The sequence below is a fragment of the Rana temporaria genome, chromosome 1 (genome assembly GCF_905171775.1).
Source record: "Rana temporaria chromosome 1, aRanTem1.1, whole genome shotgun sequence".
Classification (NCBI taxonomy): domain Eukaryota; kingdom Metazoa; phylum Chordata; class Amphibia; order Anura; family Ranidae; genus Rana; species Rana temporaria.
Genome location: NC_053489.1, coordinates 26,934,995 through 26,957,907, shown reverse-complemented (window position 1 = coordinate 26,957,907; position 22,913 = coordinate 26,934,995). Strand labels below are relative to the sequence as shown.

Here is a 22,913-nt window from a genome sequence, read left to right as displayed (position 1 = left end):
AATCCTTTCCATTGCAACCACCACCAATGCTCCCCACCAATCCATTCCATTGCAACCGCCACCAATGCTCCCCACCAATCCTTTCCATTGCAACCACCACCAATACTCCCCACCAATCCTTTCTATTGCAACCACCACCAATGCTCCCCACCAATCCTTTTCTATTGCTATCACCAACTCCCCCACACCAATTATTTTTGGATGGCAATCACCCCCAACACTCCCTTGCCAATCCGTCTTCCATCACAACGACGACCAACGCACCCAACACAATCCTTCCATTGCAACCACCATTACTGCTGCTTCTCTACCAGTCCTTTTTCCATTGCAATCACCACCACTCCTCTGCCAATCCTCATTTCACTGCAACCACCAACGCTCCTCCGCCAACCGCAACCACCACCAATCCTTTACATTGCAACCACCATCAATGCTCCCCACCAATCCTTTCCATTGCAACCACCATCAATGCTCCCCACCAATCCTTTCCATTGCAACCACCACCAATGCTCCACACCAATCCTTTCCATTGCAACCACCACCAATGCTCCACACCAATCCTTTCCATTGCAACCACCACCAATGCTCCCCACCAATCCTTTCCATTGCAACCACCACCAATGCTCCCCACCAATCCTTTCCATTGCAACCACCACCAATGCTCCACACCAATCCTTTCCATTGCAACCACCACCAATGCTCCCCACCAATCCTTTCCATTGCAACCACCACCAATGCTCCTCACCAATCCTTTCCATTGCAACCACCAACTCCCCCACACCAATTATTTTTGGATGGCAACCGCAACCACCACCAATCCTTTCCATTGCAACCACCACCAATGCTCCTCACCAATCCTTTCCTTTGCAACCATCACCAATGCTCTCCACCAACCCTTTCCATTGAAACCACCACCAATGCTCTCCACCAACCCTTTCCATTGAAACCACCACCAAAGCTCCCCACCAATCCTTTTCCATTGCCATCACCAACTCCCCCACACCAATTATTTTTGGATGGCAATCACCCCCAACACTCCCTTGCCAATCCTTCGATCACAACGACGACCACCGTATCCAACACAATCCTTCCATTGCAACCACCATTACTGCTGCTTCTCTACCAGTCCTTTTTTCACTGCAACCACCAACGCTCCTCCACCAATCCTTTCCATCGCAACCACCAAAAATGCTCCACACCAATCCTTTTTCCACTGCCTTCACCAACTCCCCCATACCAATTATTTTTGGATGGCAATCACCACCAACACTCCCTTGCCAATCTTCCTTCCATCGAAACGACGACCAATGCACCCACACCAATCCTTATCCCATTGCAACCACAACCACCGCTGCTTCTCTACCAATCCTTTTACCACTGCAAACGCCAACGCTCCCTGTCATTCCTTCTTCCATTGCAACCACCACACAATGTCATGGCGGCAACAGTGCTTGTGCCTGAGCACTTCATTATAGAGGAGATTCCATTCTCCCCCCATACCTAGAAGCACTTAGCATTTTTCAGTAGCTACAAAATGAGAAGCAGTGGGAGCACTAAATGGTCAAAATGACAGATTCTCTTAGTCAGGTTTTGGTCGCTGGCTCCAGAATAAAATTCCCAACAAAAAAGTCATCTAGAGAGCAATGAGGACTCTTTAGCCTAGTGAGCTTATCCAGCAACGAACAGGTTAAGGACTGTGCGCCATTCTCAGGAATCCTATAGACGCCACTACAAAAACACCTGGCGCCCAAAGCAGAAGGGCATCTGAATGCTAAGCACTTCAACAAAAGCAATGATTTCTTTATGGAGTTAGCATGTCACTTAATGGTGCATTTTATTGCTAACTAAATATTAAGCAGAGAGTTAATAGAGTGAGAGATGGCCGGGCCTCGCCATCTATTGCGCTTTAGATGCTCAGCCTAACTCCCTGATCTAAATGAGATCATTTCAACTGTGCGTCTCTGTATCCAACATGGAAGCACAATAACTCAGAACGGGTATTAAGCGGAGCGATCCATCACGCCCGCTTCTCTCACCACCTGTTTCAGCAAAGCGTGCGGAGAAAGATCAATTACATGCTAAATATGGGCACAGGAGCAACCTGTCTTACCCGCTGACAGGCCAATATTAGCACTCTAATGCGTTATTTGACATTTTTGCCCAAATCTAGGTCATCCTCACGCTCCCCGGGTCTAGACACAATCCTTCATAGGATTGCTGCGGACAGGAACACCAATAAGGGCAACAGCAAACGTCCCCTGGAAACTTGATGTTAAAGCTGTGCTCTAGCCAGGGGGCTGACAATCCAGCAAAGGAAAAAAGAAAAGAAAAAAGGGAAAAAGGGGAAAAGGAAAAGAAAAAAAAAAAAGAGAGAGAAAAAAAAAAAAAAAAGGAAAAAAAAAAAAAAAAAAAAAGGAAAAAAAGAAAAAGGGAAGGAAAAAAAAAAAAAAAAAGACAAACAAAAAGGGAAAGGGGGGGGGGAAAAAAGAGAAAAAAAAAGGAGGAGAGGAAAAAAAATAAACAAAGGAGAAGAGTCGCTACACACGCTTTTTTAGATCCCTGCAATACATGCACATTTCCCCATGCTTCAATACAGGGCACTTTTACCCCCCTTCCTGCCCAGGCCATTTTTGGCTTTCAGCACTGTCGCACTTTGAATGACAATTGCACGGTCATGCAACGCTGTACTCATATGAAATTGTTATCACTGTATTTAATGGTATGCTATTTATTCACCGCTGTTTTTTTTTTTCCTTAAAATCTAAAGCTAAAAAAAGCCCCCCCAAAAAAAAATTAAAAAAAGTTTTAGTTTGTCAGAAATTTTTGTAAATAAGTAATTTTTCTCCTTCACTGAAGTGCACCGATGAGGCGGCACTGATGGGCATTGATAGGTGGCACTGACTGGCATCACTGATGGGCACAGATCGGCATCACAGATGGTCAATGACTGGCATTACTGGGCACTGTTAGGCCCCGTACACACGACCGAGTTTCTCGGCAGAATTCAGCCAGAAACTCGGTCGGAGCTGAATTCTGCAGAGAAACTCGGTCGTGTGTACACTTTTCAGCAAGGAAGCCGACGAAGAACTCGTCGGCCCGAAAAGAGAACATGTTCTCTATTTTCTCGTTAGTCAATGGGAAAAGTCGGCCCGCATAGTTCCTCGGCCGCTTCCACACTGAACTCGACGAGGAACTCGATGTGTTTGGCACGTTGAGTTCCTCGGTCGTGTGTACGGGGCCTTAGTGTTGCACTAACTATATGCGAGGAGATGTCACCGATTGGCTCTCCTCTCCTCATACTGTGTCCGTGTGAGGCGAGGAGAGTCGATTACCGGCACGTCCATGTTTTCATGTGATTGGACACAGCCGATCGCATGGGTAAAGAGCCACTTCATCATCTCTTTGCTGAGATCAGGGTCATCAGAACACAAAAGCACAGTGGGGAAGATCGTGTGTGTCAATATGGCAATCTGGTTAGGAAAAAAAAAAAGAAAGTGCATCCACTGCTGCAGGCTCTTCCTTCCACTCAGTGCACTTGGGTTTCAATGAGAACTACAAGTACACCGCAGTGGCAAATATACACAGTGGAATACAGTGGAACCTCAGATTACAAGCATAATTCGTTCCAGGAGAATGCTCGTAATCCAAAGTACTCGCATATCAAAGCGGGTTTCCCCATTGAAGTCAATGGAAATGAAAATAATTCGTTCCGCTTTGACTTCAATGGCAAATGGCATGCAATACCGCATGTGGCCAAAGGTGGGAGGGTGCTGGAGAGCCTCGGAAACACCCAGAAAGGCCTGAGGACAGTTCGGCTGACCTCAGCAAACCCCGGAAAGGCTCGGGAATGTAGTATTTCGGAGTCTTTCCGAACGGCTACGATCGGCGCAGTTCGGCTCCAAGCGCCCCCCCTCAGGTCAAACGTGGTACTGCACACTGCTTTGGCCCAACAAACCGAGTTAGGATTTTTTTCAAATACAGTGCTTGTATTGCGAAGCGCTCGTTAACCGCGTTATTCGCAATCCGAGATTCCACTGTGGTTCAATCAAAGATCTCTGTGAATGGAGGAAGCAGCGGTGCTGATGATGCATGTTACAGCTGTAACATGCTGCAAAAGGTGGAATTAACCTTTAACCACTTAAGGGCCGCCTCCTGCACATATACGTCGGCAGAATGGCTCTCCCGCGACCCGGTCTGAAGCTCCGTGACCGCAGGACCCGATCGCCGCTGGAGTCCCGCGATCGCTCCCCGGAGCTGAAGAACGGGGAGAGCTGTATGTAAACACAGCTTCCCCGTTCTTCACTGTGGCGCCGTCATCGATCGTGTGTTCCCTTTTATGGGGAAACACAATCAATGACGTCACACCTACAGCCACACCCCCCTACAGTTAGACACACAAATGAGGTCACACTTAACCCCTTCAGCGCCCCCCTTGTGGTTAACTCCCAAACTGCAATTGTCATTTTCACAGTAAACAGTGCATTTTTAATGCATTTTTTGCTGTGAAAAAGACAATGGTCCCAAAAATGTGTCAAAATTGTCCAAAGTGTCCGCCATAATGTCGCAGTCACGAAAAAAAAATCGCTGATTAGAAGTAAAAAATAAAAATGCAATAAAACTATCCCCTATTTTGTAAACGATATAAATTTTGCGTAAAGCAATCGATAAATGCTTATTGCGATTTTTTTTTTACCAAAAATATGTAGAACAATACGTATCGGCCTAAACTGAGGAAAACAATGTTTTTTTATATCTTTTTGGGGATATTTATTATAGCAACAAGTAAAAAATATTGTTTTTTTTTTCAAAATTGTCGCTCTATTTTTGTTTATAGCGCAAAAAATAAAAACCGCAGAGGTGATCAAATACCACCAAAAGAAAGCTCTATTTGTGGGAAAAAAAGGACGCCAATTTTGTTTGGGAGCCACGTCTCACGACCGCGCAATTGTCTGTTAAAGCGACGCAGTGCCGCATCGCAAAAACTGGCCAGGTCCTTTAGCTGCCTAAAGGTCCGGGTCTTAAGTGGTTAAAAGGTGGAATTAACCTTTAAAAAAGTGGATGTAAACCCTTCATACACCCAGTGAAGTGAACAGCCTCAGATGATACACAGAGAAACAAATCTCCAACATGAGCCAGTGTGAAGGGGTTAAATACCATAACTGCGCAATTTATGTATAGAAAACTTCCACAACCCCCCCCCTTCCAGCAAAACGTCTATAATAAACCAACGTGCCGCCAAGACATAAGGCAGCCGGTTGGATAACGACTGGAGCGCCTTTCCATTTCTGCGTCTGGAGGGCAGCGGACTATTCAGCATGTGACCCCGGCCGGAAATTAGAGGGAAATCTATTCTCAGATGCAGAGAGGTCAGCGGGATCTTATTAAATCTCACATAACATCCCGGGGGTGACAAGGAGAGCAGAGCCTGCAGTAATTAACAGACGTGTTTCTGGTGCTTATTAAAGACTAGATTGGGACGAGACGCGGCTTGTGAACGGATCAATGCAAGAGCCATTACATCACGCTTACTGCCAAGTTCTCATAACAGCGACAACAGACAATGACATCAGCGCGGGGAAGCAGACATGCTGTAAACGTTATGTCGATTTCCAAAAAAAACGCCAATATATTTTCTTAGGGAACGGCTGAAGAAATGACTGCAGAAGTCGGGGGTGGGTCAGACCCATCCAAAAGAAAATGGTCCGTTTTCACAAGGTGAGGAGGTAAGTAGAACCTAGGACAAGGGGTGACATAGTATACAGAGTCATACCTGTGATTGTCAGGGTCTAGCAAAGTCTCATGGGACTTGTAGTTTCACCACAGCTGGAGGACCGAGGTTGGCTACGCCTGCTTAACCACTTGAGGACCGACCAACGCTGATATACAAATCAGCAGAATGGCACGGCTGGGCACAAGCATGTACAGGTACGTTGCCCTTTAAGTGCCCAGCCGCCGGCGGCACGCTCCCGATCCGGTCTGAACCCCCGTTACCACGCCCGCGGGACCTGCGGACACGATCGCCGCCGGTGTCCAGCTATAGGGGAGCGGAAGAACGGGCAGAAGTAAGTGTAAGCACACCTTCCCGGTTCTTCTCTCCGGCTTGTCACTAGGGCCGAAACAACTAATCGATGAATCGACAACTACCGTATTTATCGGCGTATAACGCGCACTTTTTTCCCCTTAAAATCAGGGGGAAATCGTGGGTGTGCGTTATACGCCGATCCTCGTTGTCTCAGAGCGCCGCCGACAAAGACAGAGCCGAGTGTACTGGGCACTCGGCTAGGCTCGGCCACGCTCGGCTCCGCCCGCAGCCACACGAGAGAAGCAGAGAGGAGCCGAACACACCGGAAATCTGGCTCTGCACAGCTTGACTGAGGCGCCAAACTCAAACACACAACGCTGCAACCCCCGGCAGATGGACGCTGGACAAGGCCGCCGATGGACGTCGGGCAAGACAGCAGACGGACACCGACAAGGCAGGACGGACCCCGCGCAAGACAGCAGACGGACGCCGGGCAAGACAGCAGACGGACGCCGATAAGGCTGGACGGACGCCGGGCAAGGCCGCAGACGGACGCCGGACAAGGCCGCCGGGCAAGACATCCAAAATGTATGTTTTTCCTTAAACTTCCCTTCTAAGCTTGGGGTGCGAGTTATACGCCGGCGCGCGGTATACGCCGATAAATACAGTAATCGATTATGAAATTAATCGATTACAATTTTCATAATCGATTAATCGGCCAGTAACATAATGGGGTTAAAACAACTAAAATTTGCCTTTTATAGTACAAAAAAAAAAAGCAAATCGCTACTGTAAATATTACTTTCACTGTCCCACAGTAAAAAAAATGAACCCCTTACAGTAGCGATTATTTGCTCTTTGTACTTATTTTTGTTTTTTTTAACCCCCATTATGTTACTAAACATCTCAGGCCGGGGGTCACACCTCTGTTTTTTGCAGAAACACACTACAGTTCATTTAGATGTTTTCCTATGGGACACGGTCACATCCATGATTTTTTATTTTTTTTCCAGCTGCTGCGTATATGATAAGGGAAGGACTTGAACGCAAAACGGTGCTATTTTTTTTTTAAGACTATTATCTGATTAATCGAAAAAATAAAAATCGGCCAACTAATTGATTATGAAAATAATCGTTAGTTGCAGCCCTACTTGTCACTGATCGTCTGTTACCTGTCATAGGGAACAACGATCAGTGACGTCACACGTCCAGCCCCGCCCCCCTACAGTAAGAAACACACATTAGGACACACTTAACCCCTACAGTGCCCACTAGTGGTTAACCCCTTCACTGCCAGTGTAATTTTCACAGTAATCAATGCATTTTTATAGCATTTTTTGCTGTGAAAATGACAATGGTCCCAAAAATGTGTCAAAGGTGTCCGATGTGTCCGCCATAATGTCGCAGTCACGAAAAAAATCACTGATCCATGCCATTAGTAGTAAAAAAAAAATTTATAAAAATGCAATAAAACTATCCCCTATTTTGTAAACGCTATAAATTTTGCGCAAACCAATCGATAAACGCTTATTGCAATTTTTTTTACGAAAGAGATGTAGTAGAATACGTATCGGCCTAAACTGAGAAAAAATTATATATTTTTGGGGGATATTTATTATAGCAAAAAGTAAAAAAATATTTATTTATTTTTTCAAAATTGTCGCTCTATTTTTGTTTATAGCGCAAAAAAAATAAAAACCGCAGAGGTGATCAAATACTACCAAAAGAAAGCTCTATTTGTGGGGAAAAAAAGACGCCAATTTTGTTTGGGAGCCACGTTGCACGACCGCGCAATTGTCAGTTAAAGCGACGCAGTGCCGAATCGCAAAAAGTGGCCCGGTCATTGACCAGCAAAATGGTCTGGAGCTAAAGCGGTTAAAAGGCAGCAGCTACACTTTTTGTAGCTGCTGACTTTCAATAAACAGTAAAAAAGCCTGGAACTCCGCTTTACTAATATCCCTCAAGAAATCTATGAAGATAGCATAAAATTCCACTTTTTCAGACTGCTAGAACATTGTACGAGTTTTGTCTTCAGATGACTTGTCTAGTGGACAGATTACACAAGTGAAAGTCGATTAATGAGATTTGGAGGGTCCTGGATCTTCTTTTTGGGTAACCGGTGCCGAACTGTCTGGGCGGGCACTGACCTGAGTCACCTAGGCTTGTCTCGGTGACCAATTGTTAAATAGCTTACTGTTTAAATTAGATTACTGTTTATGTTGTCTGTTCCTTACATGTACTGTGAAACCCCATACACACAGATTCTGCCCATGTGTCGATCTGTCCGACAGAAGCCGGTCTTCTGTGGAAGGTCCATGCTTGAAAGCCAGCAGCCGACAACGACTCCCGATCAGCGCTCCAAGCCAATGGCACAGCGCGCTTATCGGGGTGTTCCCCCCCCTGTCAGAACACAACAGCTAAGATGGGGGGAGATCAATGGACTAATCTCGCATGGTTAGTACAGCGGCTTCAGACCAGAGTGTTTACTTTTTTTTCCGTACAACACCCAGGGTTGCACGCGAAAAAAAAACTGTACTTTGTACCCGGCTTTAGATGTACTAATGATGATATTACCGTTTACAGTTTGAATTGTTTAGGATAATGTAATCGTGCTCTGAGGATTTTGTGTGGTATATAGTCTGTGTGAATTTACAATAAAGTCAGTTCCAGTTTACTATCCACAGGCGACACTTTAAAAACATTTACAGGTCCAGTTTAGATTAAAGTGGTTCTACCCCCCCCCCCCCCAAAAAAAAACGCAAGACAAAGGCATAATGAGATAGTATACATAGCATACTAGCTCATTATAAAATGACTTACCTTGGATCGAAGCCCCTGCAGCAGTCCTCAACACTCCCCTCCTCCGGCGGCATCATCTTTCCCAGGGGTTTCATCCGGGTATCGTGGCTCCGGCAATGTGGTTGGCTGGAGTGACGTCACCCCCGTGCGCGGGAGCTGCCGGAAACAGCACACGGACTGAAGCAACGGCACATAGGTGCCATGGCTTCAGTTTGCCCCAGTGCCAATGACATCGGCACATGCAGGGGACAGAGGAAATCATATCTCCCAAACCGTGTAAATTAAGGAGACGTCCAGGGTTTCTACGCGTAAACCTAATTATAGGCTTACCTGTAGCATAAAGTGCTTGTAAAGGGTTTACAACGACTTTAACAGAGGAGGTCTGGTGCTAGAATCGCTGGCCATGATCCGACGTTTGGGATACCTCATGTGTGGGACAATCGCTGTTTGTGATCGGCGGCATTTTTTTATTTTTGTTATTCAGTTATCTTTACATTGTTTCTTTAAATAAGGTAAACCTTGTTACCACAATAGCCATGCGACTAGGGGTGTTGAATATAATCGATGCATCGCGATTCGGGGCCCCCCGATTCGGCATCGATGCATGTGACCCCAATGATCGATGTCGGGTGACGTCATCCCGACTTGCCCCGCCCCTCCCGGGAGATCGCTCCGAGCAGGTCTTTTAAAATGTTTTTTTTTATAAATGCGCGTTGTAATCCATTAAGTGGCAATCGCTCTGTGTGCTTTTTTTAAAAATGTATGCAGATTCATACCTCGTAGCTCCGTAGTAACTGTACATGCGATCATGTGATCCATGGTCCGGCCCGCCTCTCTCTTCCTCTGTCCTCTCACATCCCTCGTCTCAAAGTCTCTTCTGATCTCAGCTCCGCCTGCCTCTCTTGTGATCTGTTACTTTAGCTATAGACGATGGGCGGGGCTGAGAACGGACATCAGGGGAGATGAGAGGCAGGTCCGAGCATGGAGTCACATGAGGGGAAAGTAATATACACACGGAGACATGAGGTATGATGATTCTGCATATGTTGTAAAAAGCACATTACAGCCCTGGCTATAACAGCATTTGTTATCACAGGTACTTTATCAGCAGTCTGATTCCTACACGTGCTCTGCCTGTGCTGACATTTCTCTGACTCTCTGCACATTCCACTGTGTTAACTCCTAGTGTGCTGGAATGTGCAAAGAGTCAGAGAAATTTCAGCAGACAGTGCAGTGCAGTGAAACTCACAGGGCTTTGTCAATTGTGAAATCTAATCCCTGAGTCCTGCCCCCCCCCCCCCTCCCAGCAGCCATGTGTGTATTCCTGTGCACTTTTTAAAGGGGAGTTTCACCCTATTTACACCCTTTAAAAATGCACAGATGACAATGAACCCTCAATAAAAAATGTCAGTACAGCGAGGACTTGGGAATGTGTTAATTTTAATAGAAAATAAATAACACGGTAGTCCTCGCTGTACTGATATTTTTATTGAGGGTTCATTGTCATCTGTGCATTTTTAAAGGGCGTATTGATGACAATGTCAGCACATAAAAACACACTGAAAATGCACAGGCAAAATCATGTATTTTTCCTCATTGTTCCCTCCAATCATCCTGTGTGCGCACTGCGCAGAACAGCATGTAAGTACTGAGGAGGAGGGGGTGCTGTTATCCGGGGACACAGGGGGGGTACGGGCATGTAGTGGAATCTGATGTGTCACCTGTGATAAGTCATTGTCACTGCAGGGACTGGGCTGTATGGAGGAGAAATATAGACCATCTCCTGTACTATGTCCACAATCTCTGAATCTCTGATCATCTCCTGTACTATGTCCGCAGTCTCTGATCATCTCCTGTACTATGTCCGCAGTCTCTGATCATCTCCTGTACTATGTCCGCAGTCTCTGATCATCTCATGTACTATGTCCGCAGTCTCTGATCATCTCCTGTACTATGTCTGCAGTCTCTGATCATCTCCTGTACTATGTCTGCAGTCTCTGATCATCTCCTGTACTATGTCTGCAGTCTCTGATCATCTCCTGTACTATGTCTGCAGTCTCTGATCATCTCCTGTACTATGTCTGCAGTCTCTGATCATCTCCTGTAGCATGTCTGCAGTCTCTGATCATCTCCTGTAGCATGTCTGCAGTCTCTGATCATCTCCTGAAGCATGTCTGCAGTCTCTGATCATCTCCTGAAGCATGTCTGCAGTCACTGATCATCTCCTGTAGCATGTCTGCAGTCTCTGATCATCTCCTGTAGCATGTCTGCAGTCTCTGATCATCTCCTGTAGCATGTCTGCAGTCTCTGATCATCTCCTGTAGCATGTCTGCAGTCTCTGATCATCTCCTGTAGCATGTCTGCAGTCTCTGATCATCTCCTGAAGCATGTCTGCAGTCTCTGATCATCTCCTGAAGCATGTCTGCAGTCACTGATCATCTCCTGTAGCATGTCTGCAGTCTCTGATCATCTCCTGTAGCATGTCTGCAGTCTCTGATCATCTCCTCTAGCATGTCTGCAGTCTCTGATCATCTCCTGTAGCATGTCTGCAGTCTCTAATCATCTCCTGTAGCATGTCTGCAGTCTCTGATCATCTCCTTTAGTATTTTGGGGGGAGAGCCATGCGCACTTGCGCTGCAATCGTGATGCATCGTGATGCATCGCCGAATCGAATCGAATCGAATCGTGGACTTGATAATCGTAATCGCATCGAATCGTGAGACCGGTGAAGATGCGCAGCCCTACATGCGACAGGTACTCTTTATAGAGAGATCTGGGGCCTATAAGACTCAACATTTCTCCTCTTCCCTTAAAAGCATTCAAAATATTAAGATCTGGGTTTTCAAATGCTTTTTTTTTTTTTTTTTAAATGGCGCCGGTGACATCCGGGTAAGCCGAAAGTGATTTCAGCCATCACTTCCATGTTACCATAGTAGAGAGCCGATCAAAGCTGAACCCGGCTTTGTTAGGCTTTCTGACCAGCTTGGGCTGATGGGGAAGTCCCCTCCCGCTGCTTAAAAAAGCAATCCAGCAGCTAGTTAGCTGCTGTCCAATATATACCACCCACTTTATCTGTCATAATGTTATGGGCGATTGGGGTAAATCCTGAAAAATATTACTGGTTCTATATAAAAAAAATACGTTTTATATATATATATATATATATATATATATATATATATATATATATATATATATATATAAATAATACTATACACACGCACACACGTATATATTTTTTCATTATATATATATATATATATATATATATATATATATATATATATATATATATATATATATATATATATATAATTTTTTTTTTTTTAAAAGGGGACCTCACTTTACTGCAGTTCATGACATTTACAGAACTAGCGACCCCCCCCTTCTCGGCCTGTGACAGGTCTATCTCACTCTGCTTTATTATTCATATTAGTATTTTATAGAGCACCAAGATTTTAGCAGATTTATTCTATGTTATAAATATGTATAATTAATTACTAAAATATTATATAAAAAATAAATGTATAATAAATTACTAAAATATTGTAACATAGAATAAATCTGCTAAAATCTTGGTGCTCCGTGTTATAAATATGTATATAAAAATTACTAAAATATTATATATATATATATTTTTTTTTTTTAATTTATATTATATTATATATTTTTTTTATATAATATTTTAGTAATTAATTAACATTTATCGGCGTATACCGCGCACTTTTTTGCCCTGAAAATCAGGGCAAAATCGTGGGTGAGCGGTACACGCCGATACCCGCGCCGAGTTTGAATACTGCGCCGACGTATACAGAGCGCAGGACACTCGGGTATAGTCGGGCAGTCTCGGCTCCTTCCGCGCTCACGTCCTGGACGTACAGGACGTCAGCGCGAGAGTTGCCGAGCCTGCCCGACAATACAAGAGTGTACTGCGCTCTGTATATGTCGGCGCAGTATTCAAACTCTGTGTGGGAAACGAGCGGGGAGGACGCCGCAGAAAGACGCCGGACCCGACGAAGAGGACACCCGAAGCCGCAGACGGACGCCGGACCCGATGAAGAGGACACCCGAAGCCGCAGAAGGACGCCGGACACCCGAAGCCGCAGACGGATGCCGGACCCGGCGAAGAGGACACCCGAAGCCGCAGAAGGACGCCGGACACGACGAGGCCGCTGATGGACGCCGCGCAAGACACCAAAACTGTAAGTACAAAAAAAAAAAAATTTCCACAGGATTCGGGGCAACTTTAGGGGTGCGCGGTATACGCGGGAGCGCGTTATACCGCGATAAATACAATATACATATTTATAACATAGAATAAATCTGCTAAAGTCTTGGTGCTCTACAAAATACTAATAATATGAATAATAAAGCCGAGTGAGATAGATGAGCTCACCTGTCGCAGGCCGAGAGGGGGGGGGGGGGGGGGGAGCTAGATCTGTAAATGTCATGAACTGCAATACATTGAGGTCTCCTGCCCTGCCAGCCAGGGCTGTGCTGTGTAACAGAACTGCACAAGTCCTAGGCCTGGATGGACAGCAATACAAGCATTTTAGCAGATAAAAACTCCCCCCACATATGTATATCCTCCATGTATTTTAGCGTCTTGCCTGGCGTTTAGCTTTAAAGTGAGGAGGCGCCCTGTAAAAATAAAACCTCACATGCATTTTTATATTAAGTTCCTATTTCCGTTTGGTCACAATAGATCATCTTCCACCAATGCGAATCCTCAAACTTGGGAAAGCCATGCAAATCCTCTTCCAGCCATGAAATCAGGAGAAGGATGGAAAGCTCACCTTGCCAACTCTTTGATTAGATTTGCAATTCTCCTCTTGTCTTCTGGGCACAAATCCTTCAAAGAGGCACTTCTGGAGTCGGCTTCTCCCCGAGTCCCCTGAAGAGAGATGATTCCATGAGATACAAAGACTGCAGGCCACCAAAGCCACGACATAAAGGCAGGAGGAGGAAGGTAATAATTCCCAATTACATTTCTATCAGTGGTGTCAGCACACCGAGGAAGAAAAACAACTGAAATATCAACTCAGAGACGGATATTACACAAAATGTCAATTGCAGTACTGGAGATACATTCTATGTCATGGCCATACAGAAATTTAAAGTGAACCTGTCAGTTACAGCAAATCTTACCAGACACTGCGAGGTACAGAGACCTCGAGGAGCCAACAATCGCCATCAATGGTTTCAAAATATCAAATAAACCCTTGGATTAGAGGTCTCCATACACTTAAAGGGGAACCTACCCAAGGCTTAAAGCGGATGTGCCACTAAAAAAATATATTAAAAGCCAGCAGCTACAAATACTGCAGCTGCTGACTTTTAATATTAGGACACTTACCTGTCCTGGAGTCCAGCGCCGATCGCAGCAGATGACGAGCGATCGCTCGTCACCCTGCTGCTCCCCCCTCCATCCACGGTGAGGGAACCAGGAAGTGAAGCTCTCCGGCTTCACTGCCCGGTTCCCTACGGCGCATGCGCGAGTCGCGCTGCGCCCGCCGATTGGCTCCCGCTGTGTGCTGGGAGCCGAGTGTTCCCAGCATACAACGGGGGATGGACGGGAAGCAGAGAAAAAACCCGTCTTTTGCCCGAATCGTAGGGCCGGAAGTGGGTGCAGATACCTGTCTGTAGACAGGTATCTGCACCCCCCTCCCCCCTCCCCCCTGAAAGGTGTCAAATGTGACACCGGAGGGGGGGAGGGTGCCGATCAGCGGGACTCCACTTTAGAGTGGAGATCCGCTTTAAATCCCCTCCAAGTGTCCCTTTGAAAACATTTTTTTTTTAAGGCTATTATCCGATTAATCAATACAACTAATCGATTATGGCTCCGTGACCGCAGCCGCGGGTCCCGATCGCCGCTGGAGTCCCGTGATCGGCCCCTGGAGCTGAAGAGTGCGGAGAGCTGTATGTAAACACAGCTTCCCTGTTCTTCACTGTGGCGCTGTCATTGATCGTCTGTTCCCTGATATAGGGAAGCACGATCAATGACGTCACACGTCCAGCCCCGCCCCCCTACAGTTAGAAACACAGATGAGGTCTCACCTAACCCCTTCAGCGCCCCCTAGTGGTTAACTCCCAAACTGCAATGGTCATTTTCCCAGTAAACAATGCATTTTTAATGCATTTTTTGCTGTGAAAAATAGGATTTTTGTACTCACCGTAAAATCCATTTCTCTAAGTTCATGGACGGACACAGCAGCCTTTGACTGTAGGGTTATATCCACTTCCTTCCAGGAGAGTTAGGCAGAAATACAGCACTTAAAGTGTTAACAACTTTTCTTCAGTGCAGCTCCTCCCAGGGTGCGTGGTTCCCCGGGTATAACCCACACCCTGCTCTAGCAGCCTCAGTTCGTAAAACAAGCAGTACAAACAAAGGAGGGGTGGGTGCTGTGTCCGTCCATGAACTTAGAGAAATGGATTTTACGGCGAGTACAAAAATCCTATTTTCTCTTCCGTTCATGGACGGACACAGCAGCCTTTGACGGTAGGGACGTCCCCAAGCAGTGTCAAAAAATTCGAGGGGTGGGAAAAAAACAACACAGCAAACCAAGCTTCACCCCAAACAAAACCGGAGTTACTCAACGGAGGAACTCCAACCTTAAACTTCCAGGCCCTTTCTAGGACCAGTCACCGACACGAACAGTGAGTCCGACTTCCGGAACGGAGCCGTAGCACAGAAGTACACTCGAAGGGCCCGAACCGCATCCAGGGAATGTAAAGTGGCCTCCTTCTGTTTTTTCGGCTGAGGACATAAGGATGGAAGAACAATGTCCTCATTAATGTGAAAAGCTGAAACAACCTTCGGGAGAAAAGAAGACTGCGGACGCAGCACCACCTTATCCTTATGGATGACCAAGTAGGGGGCCTTGCAGGACAAGGCCGCCAGTTCAGATACGCGTCTGATCGAGGTAATTGCTACCAGAAAAAAACACCTTCTGTGACAAAGTCAACAAGGGGATCTTCCGAATGCCCTCAAAGCGAGCTTGTTGAAGCACCGAGAGGACCAAATTCAAGTTCCATGGGGGCAGTGGAGGGCGCACCGGAGGGGCCACATAACCGACCCCCTGCACAAACGTACGCATTAAGGAGTGCGCAGCCAAGGGTCTCTGAAAGTAAACAGCCAGAGCAGAAATCTGACACTTGACCGTACTCAAGGCGAGAGCCTTATCCACCCCCCGCTGTAGAAACAGCAGAATCCGGGACACCGCGTATGTACGGGGGTGCCACTTCATCTCCTCACACATAGAGATGTAGGCCTTCCACGTACGATGGTAAATCCTACGCGAGGTAGACTTCCGTGCACGCAGCATGGTAGAAACCACCGAGCCCGACAGGCCTCGGTCCTTCAGTACCTGGCTCTCAACAGCCATGCCATTAAAGCCAGCGACTGTAAAGCAGGGTGGAAGATCGGACCCCGCGACAGAAGATCTTCTCTCTGGGGTAGACGCCAAGGGGTACCAGGAGCGGCGCGGCCAGTCTGGGGTGATCAGGATTGTTGGAATCCCCTCGCAGCAGATGAGGAAGAAGCTTCAGAGGAGGGAAGGCGTAAATCAGGTGATAGCGACCCCAAGGTGCCAACAACGCGTCTGACGCGTCCGCCCACGGGTCCCTTGACCTGGCTACGAACCGTGGCACCTTCCGATTAAGACGGGACGCTAGGAGGTCCACGTCTGAAGTGCCCCATCTTTGGCACAGACCCTGATACACCTCTGGGTGGAGAGACCACTCCCCTTGATCCAGAGTTGTGCGACTTAGGAAGTCGGTTTGCCAATTCTGTACTCCCGGAATGTACACGGCCGATAGAGCCGGAACGGACCTTTCAGCCCAACGAAGGATGTGTGCGACCTCCGTCGCTGCATCTGAGCTTCTTGTGCCTCCCTGACGATTGACGTATGCCACAGCCGTGGCGTTGTCGGACTGGATCCTGACCGGTCGGCCCTGCAGATCCAGGGACCACCTGGCAAGGCACAGCTTGATTGCTCGGAGCTCCAGAATATTGATCGGTAGGCGGGACTCCTCCTGAGTCTAGTGCCCCTGGGCTGACTGGGTGCCCCAAACGCCCCCCCAACTGGAGAGGCTGGCATCCGTCGTGACCACTGTCCAGCGGCGCGGTAGAAAAGACTTCCCGATCCGAAGCACCGGAGACGTCAGCCACCACACCAGGGAAGACTTGATCAGATGGCTCAACTGAATCTGGTAATCCAGAGAAGACGGGAGCTTGTCCCAACGAGACAGAACTTCCTTCTGCAGCTCCCTGGTGTGGAATTGGGCATACGGGACCGCCTCGAAGGAGGCCACCATCAGACCCAGAACTCTCATGCAGAAACAAAGACGACCACTTCTGGGTCGACAACTGCCTCACTGCAGATTGCAGGGTCTTCAGTTTTCCCGTCGGGAGAAAAACCCTCGCTTCCGCGGACTCCAGGACTAGTCCCAGGTATTCCAGCCTCTGGATCGGAACCAACACTGACTTGTGGATATTTAGAAGCCAGCCGAACTCTTGGAGAGTCTGACACGTGATGGACACGTCCTCCTCTAATTCTGAGCCTGAGGAAGCTCGCAGGAGAAGGTCGTCCAGATATCCCACGATAGCGATCCCTCGCTGTATCAGCAGGGCTAGTATCGGGGCAAGCACCTTGGTGAAAACCTGCGGTGCCGAGGCAAAGCCGAACGGGAGGGCCACAAATTGAAAGTGGTCCACCCTGATCGCAAAGCGCAGAAATCTCTGGTGCTTTGTGCATATGGGAACATGTAGGTACGCGTCCATGATATCCAAGGACGCCAGAAAGTCCCCCTGATGGAGTGCCGCTATCACCGAGCGAATCGACTCCATCCTGAATTTTTGCACCTTGACAAAACAGTTGAGGGCCTTGAGGTCCTGGATTGGGCGGACCCCGTCCTTCTTGGGGACCACGAACAGATTGGAGTAAAACCCCTGAAACCGTTCCTGCGAGGGAACTGGCACAATCACTCCCCTGCCAGAGCCTGCCGGCGATCCGGAGGAAGCTGGAGGTTGGAAGGAAAGAATCTGTTTGGTGGACAAGAGAGAAACTCCATCTTGTATCCTGAGGCAACTACTTTGCAAACCCAACAGTCGGAAAGAAGAGACCTCCACCGAGCCACGAATTCGCAAAGTCGGCCCCCCACCTGAGACCCGGGCGGGGGCAGACCTTCATGCGAAAGCAGGCTTGTCCGCAGGCTTGTTGGGCTTGCTGTACCAGGTACGCTTCTGCCCCGCAGCGGGGACCTTAGCACCTTGCAGACCTTTTCCCGCCCTGCTGGGCGCACAAAAAAAAAACGCTTGGGAGCAGGAAAGGAGGGCCCTTGCTTACGGCGAGGCTCCTTGCCCTTCCCAGACTGTGGGAGCAACGTGCTCTTACCACCTGTGGCATCCTTAATGATGTCATCCAGGGATGCCCCAAAAAGCCGCTCACCCTTAAAGGGCAAATCCACTAAGGCCTTTTTTGAGGACTGGTCCGCAGACCAGCATTTCAGCCACACAAGACGGCGCAATACCACCGCATAGGCGGAAGCCCTGGAAAGCAAGGGGAGCATATCCAGGACCGACTCACAGACGAACTTCAGACCCTGAACCAATTGTTTAGCCAGGTCCTTACAGGTCTCAGAAGCATCCCGTTCCTCCAGCTCCTGCAGCAGAAGCTTCGCCCTTTCAGTCAGAGTCTGTGACATCAGAGTCCCTGCCAGAACCGGCCTCACCGCCGAACCCACTACAGTGAATAGGGAGCGGGCCACAGACTCCACTCTCCTATCAGCAGGGATCTTAAATGCAGGAGCCCCTTCCACAGGCAACGTGGTGGCCTTGCTTAATCTGGACACGGGAGGGTCCACAGACGGAGGAAAGGCAAACTTTTTTTTAAAAAGTCCTCCTCAAAGGGATAACGGGTTGCAAAGTTTTTTGGAACGACAAAAACCTTATGCGGCGTATCCCATTCCTTGTGCAACAACTTGTCCAAATAAGGAACACAAGGAAACCCCATTTTTCGGTGCGTGGCGGTTTGCGGAACCCAAAGGGGACTGGCACATGAGGATTTGGCGGAGGCACCTGAAGTTTCTGAGTATCATGCACCGCAGAAATAAGAGCTCCAACAAATTCCCCATCAGCGACTGACCCTGAAGCAGAGTCATCCTCACTGTCCGCGTGGGTTAAGCCTGCATCATCTGACATTACAGAACCAGAGGCAGAAGCAACAGCAGGGCCCGATTCTGCGTCAGAGACATCCCCCTCAGGGAGGGGGCGCTTTTTACCCCCCATCCGTGCACTAGCTGCTTCAAACCTGGCGAGAAAAGCCTCCAGGACAACCGATATTGCCTTAACAGATGTGGCAGGGGGAGGGACATCAAGGGTTAACTCAGGCATTGCTGGGGAAGAAGTACCTGGTTCAGGCTCCATAATGCCCCACCGCTGTGTCACCCTAAATTGCAAGGCAGAAACACCCGCCGGTCACTTCCTTGCTGTTACAGCAGAGGTAGAGGCCCCCAGGGAACTCACCACCCCACCCGGTGCAGCGCGAGCTGAGACAAGTCTGAGGTGTGCACTGTAGCCGGCTGCGCTGTGTCTGTCACCTCAGGGAGATTTGCGGTCTTTTTGCAGCGCTAAAACGGCCGCACAAGGCCAAACGAAATCCAAGATGGCCACCGTATATGAAAAAAGCACCATAGGACCACAGGAAAATGGCCACCGAGCCATATAAAGCGCGACCACGAAAAAATGGCGGCCGTTGCGCATTTAAAAACCACCAAAAGTGACACAGCACCCAGCGCAGCACAGATTAACACAGCGCAGCACACAAAAGACCAGAAAGTGAACACACACAGCCCCCGCTATACACACAGGCCCCGGTGTAATAAAGACACCCCAGAAAGCCCCACTCACAGCCGCTACCCAAATGGGAAAGGAGGGAGAGGAATTAAAGGAGAGAGGAAAGCAGGGCAAACCCTCAGTCGACCTCCCAGGGGAAAATTCCAGCCATACCACCTTACCTGAGCGAGGGGCCACTACTTACCCGTCCTGCGACCACTGGCTGGAGGCATCCCAGACAGAATCAACGTCCGCTAAACGGAATGGCTGACGGCCAGACACACTATGACAAAGCCATAAAGACCGGTCACATGTGTGCCGTAGAACAAGATGTTCCCCGGCCGCCCCTGGAGCAAAGGGGCCTGTCGTGGACGGCCCAGAGCTGAGCTAAGGGCCGGCACACGCTCGATAGACGAACATGGGGGGACTACAAGAGTCAAGACCCAGCCTGTCACCCAGTCGGCAGTTGATAGAAGAATCGCAGGATCCAAAAATGCAGGTAAAAAATCTCGAGAGTACAGGACTCTAGAGTGCCTGACGTTAGGCAGAGGAAAAACTGAGGCCGCTAGAGCAGGGTGTGGGTTATACCCGGGGAACCACGCCCCCTGGGAGGAGCTGCACTGAAGAAAAGTTGTTAACACTTTAAGTGCTGTATTTCTGCCTAACTCTCCTGGAAGGAAGCGGATATAACCCTGCAGTCAAAGGCTGCCGTGTCCGTCCATGAACGGAAGAGAAATGACAATTGTCCCAAAAATGTGTCAAAATTGTCCGATGTGTCCGCCATAATGTCACGGTCACGAAAAAAAAAGAAGAATACATATCGGCCTAAACTGAGGGTTAAACTATTACTTTGGGTTTAGTTACAATATAAAGGAAGCCACCCCAAGAAAAATGGCAGAACATTGTACACACACAATGGGGGTTATTTACGAAAGGCAAATCCACTTTGCACTACAAGTGCACTTCAAATTGCACTGAAAGTGTACTTGGAAGTTCAGCATTTTAGCTTGCACATGATTAGATGTTTAATTCGGCAGAGCTTCCCCTTATTTCAGATCTTCTTAGATTAAGGCTCCATACACACTGAAGCTAAAAAAAAAAAAAAAAAAAAAAAAATAGCCAGTAGCTTTGCAGGGAGCCTTGCAACGTTTTTCAGCGTTTTTGCAATAGCTTTAACCACTTGAGACCCGCGCTATAGACGAAAGACGTGCACAGCACGGCTCTCAACTGCCTTTTATTTGCATTTATTTGCATTCCCCGCGCGCGCCGCTGGGGGCGGGCAGCGAGGAAAAACTGTGCCCGGCGCATCGCTAAAATGCCGAAGCGGCTGCGATCGGCAGCGACGTGGAGCTCTGTGTGTGTAAACACAGAGCTCCACGTCCTGTCAGGGAGAGAGGAGACCGATGCTGTGTCCCTTGTATATAGGGACACAGATCAGTCCCCTCCCCCCGCAGTAAGAATCACTCCCAGGGAATACATTTAACCCCTTCCTCGACCCCTAGTGTTAACCCCTTCCCTGCCAGTCACATTTACACAGTAATCCGTGCATTACTATAGCACTGTTCGCTGTATAAATGTAAATGGTTCCAAAATAGTGTCAATTGTCCGATGTGTCCGCCGCAATATCGCAGGCCTGACAAAAATCACAGATCGCCGCCATTACTAGTAAAAATTTAAAAAATAAATCATAAATCTATCCCCTATTTTGTAGGCGCTATATCTTTTGCGCAAACCAATCAATAAACGCTTACCAAAAATATGTAGAATATGTATCGGCCTAAACTGAGGAAAATGCGTTTTTTAGCGCTTTTCCCGACGAAAAATGGCACTTTGAACGCAAATTTCGGTTCAGAAAGTTCAGAAAAAAGCCAATTAACTCCAAAGCTCATTAACACTCAAAAACGCCCAGGTGTACATGGGCACATAGGCTAACATAGAGTTCAGTTTATGGGCTTTAAAAAAAAAAAAGCCAAAACGCCAATAAACTGCAGTTTATCAGCTTCAGTGTGCATGGAGCCTTACAGCGACTGAACTTCCAAGTGCACTTTCAAGGGAAGTTTGCACTTGTAGTGCAAAGTGGATTTGCCTTTCGTAAAAAAAAAAACTATGTGTTAGTTTGACGTCTCTCCGTGCTCCGGTTGTCCAGCAATCAGCATTGGAAACTGCCAACCATTTACCAGCAGCACCCCTTCATACCATCCATGGGCCAGATCCTCAGAGCGAGTACGCCGGCGTATCTACTGATACGCCGGCGTACTTTCAAATTACCCGCTTCGTATCTTTGGTTTGAATCCTCAAACCAAGATACGACGGCATCTGGGTTAGATCCGACAGGTATACGTTCTCGTACGCCTTTCGGATCTAAGATGCAATACTTCGGCGTCCGCTGGGTGGCGTTCACGTAGTTTTCCACGTCGGATATGCAAATTAGCTATTTCTGACGATCCACGAACGTACGAGCGGCCGGCGCATTCCTTTACGTCGTCTCAAGTCGGCTTTTTCCGACGTATAGTTAAAGCTGGTGTTTTGCGGCGTATAGTTAGACTTGCCATGTTAAAGCGGGAGTTCACCCAATTATATATTTTTTTATCTTTTTCCCTTAGCTTCCTGCTCGTTTTGTCTAGGGGAATCGGCTAGTTGTTTTAAAATATGAGCTGTACTTACCCGTTTTCGAGCTGCATCTTCTTCCGTCGCTTCCGGGTATGGGTCTTCGGGAGCGGGCGTTCCTTCTTGATTGACAGTCTTCCGAGAGGCTTCCGACGGTCGCATCCATCGCGTCACTCGTAGCCGAAAGAAGCCGAACGTCGGTGCGGCTCTATACTGCGCCTGCGCACCGACGTTCGGCTTCTTTCAGAAAATCGTGACGCGATGATGCGACCGTCGGAAGCCTCTCGGAAGACCGTCAATCAAAATAGGAACGCCCAGTCCCGCAGCCCATACCCGGAAGCGGCGGAGAAGATGCATCTCGTAAACGGTAAGTACGGCTCATATTTCACGTAAATCGTCCGTGAATCGGAATGTACGTAAGTCCCGTCTAAGTTAAAAAAAAAATTACGTCCTAGCGACGTCATTTAGCGCAATGCACGCCGGGAAATTTAGGGACGGCGCATGCGCAGTTCATTCGGCGCGGGGACGCGCTTCATTTAAATAAAAACCCGCCCCCTAACCGCCGATTTGAATTCCGCCACCAGACATACACTACGCCGCCGTAACTTACGGCGCAAATTCTTTGAGGATTCAAAGCAGCCAAAAGTAAGT

General features: G+C 47.9%; 1 protein-coding gene across 1 annotated transcript in view; it reads right to left on the bottom strand.

Moving 5' to 3' along the window:
* Positions 1-22,913, bottom strand: part of KIAA1328 (KIAA1328 ortholog) — a 208,757-nt gene that overhangs the window by 177,430 nt on the left and 8,414 nt on the right. Inside the window, exon 4 of the mRNA XM_040336054.1 lies at positions 13,618-13,715. Within this exon, the coding sequence (XP_040191988.1) occupies positions 13,618-13,715 (98 nt within the window). The remainder of the gene's footprint in view (positions 1-13,617; positions 13,716-22,913) is intronic.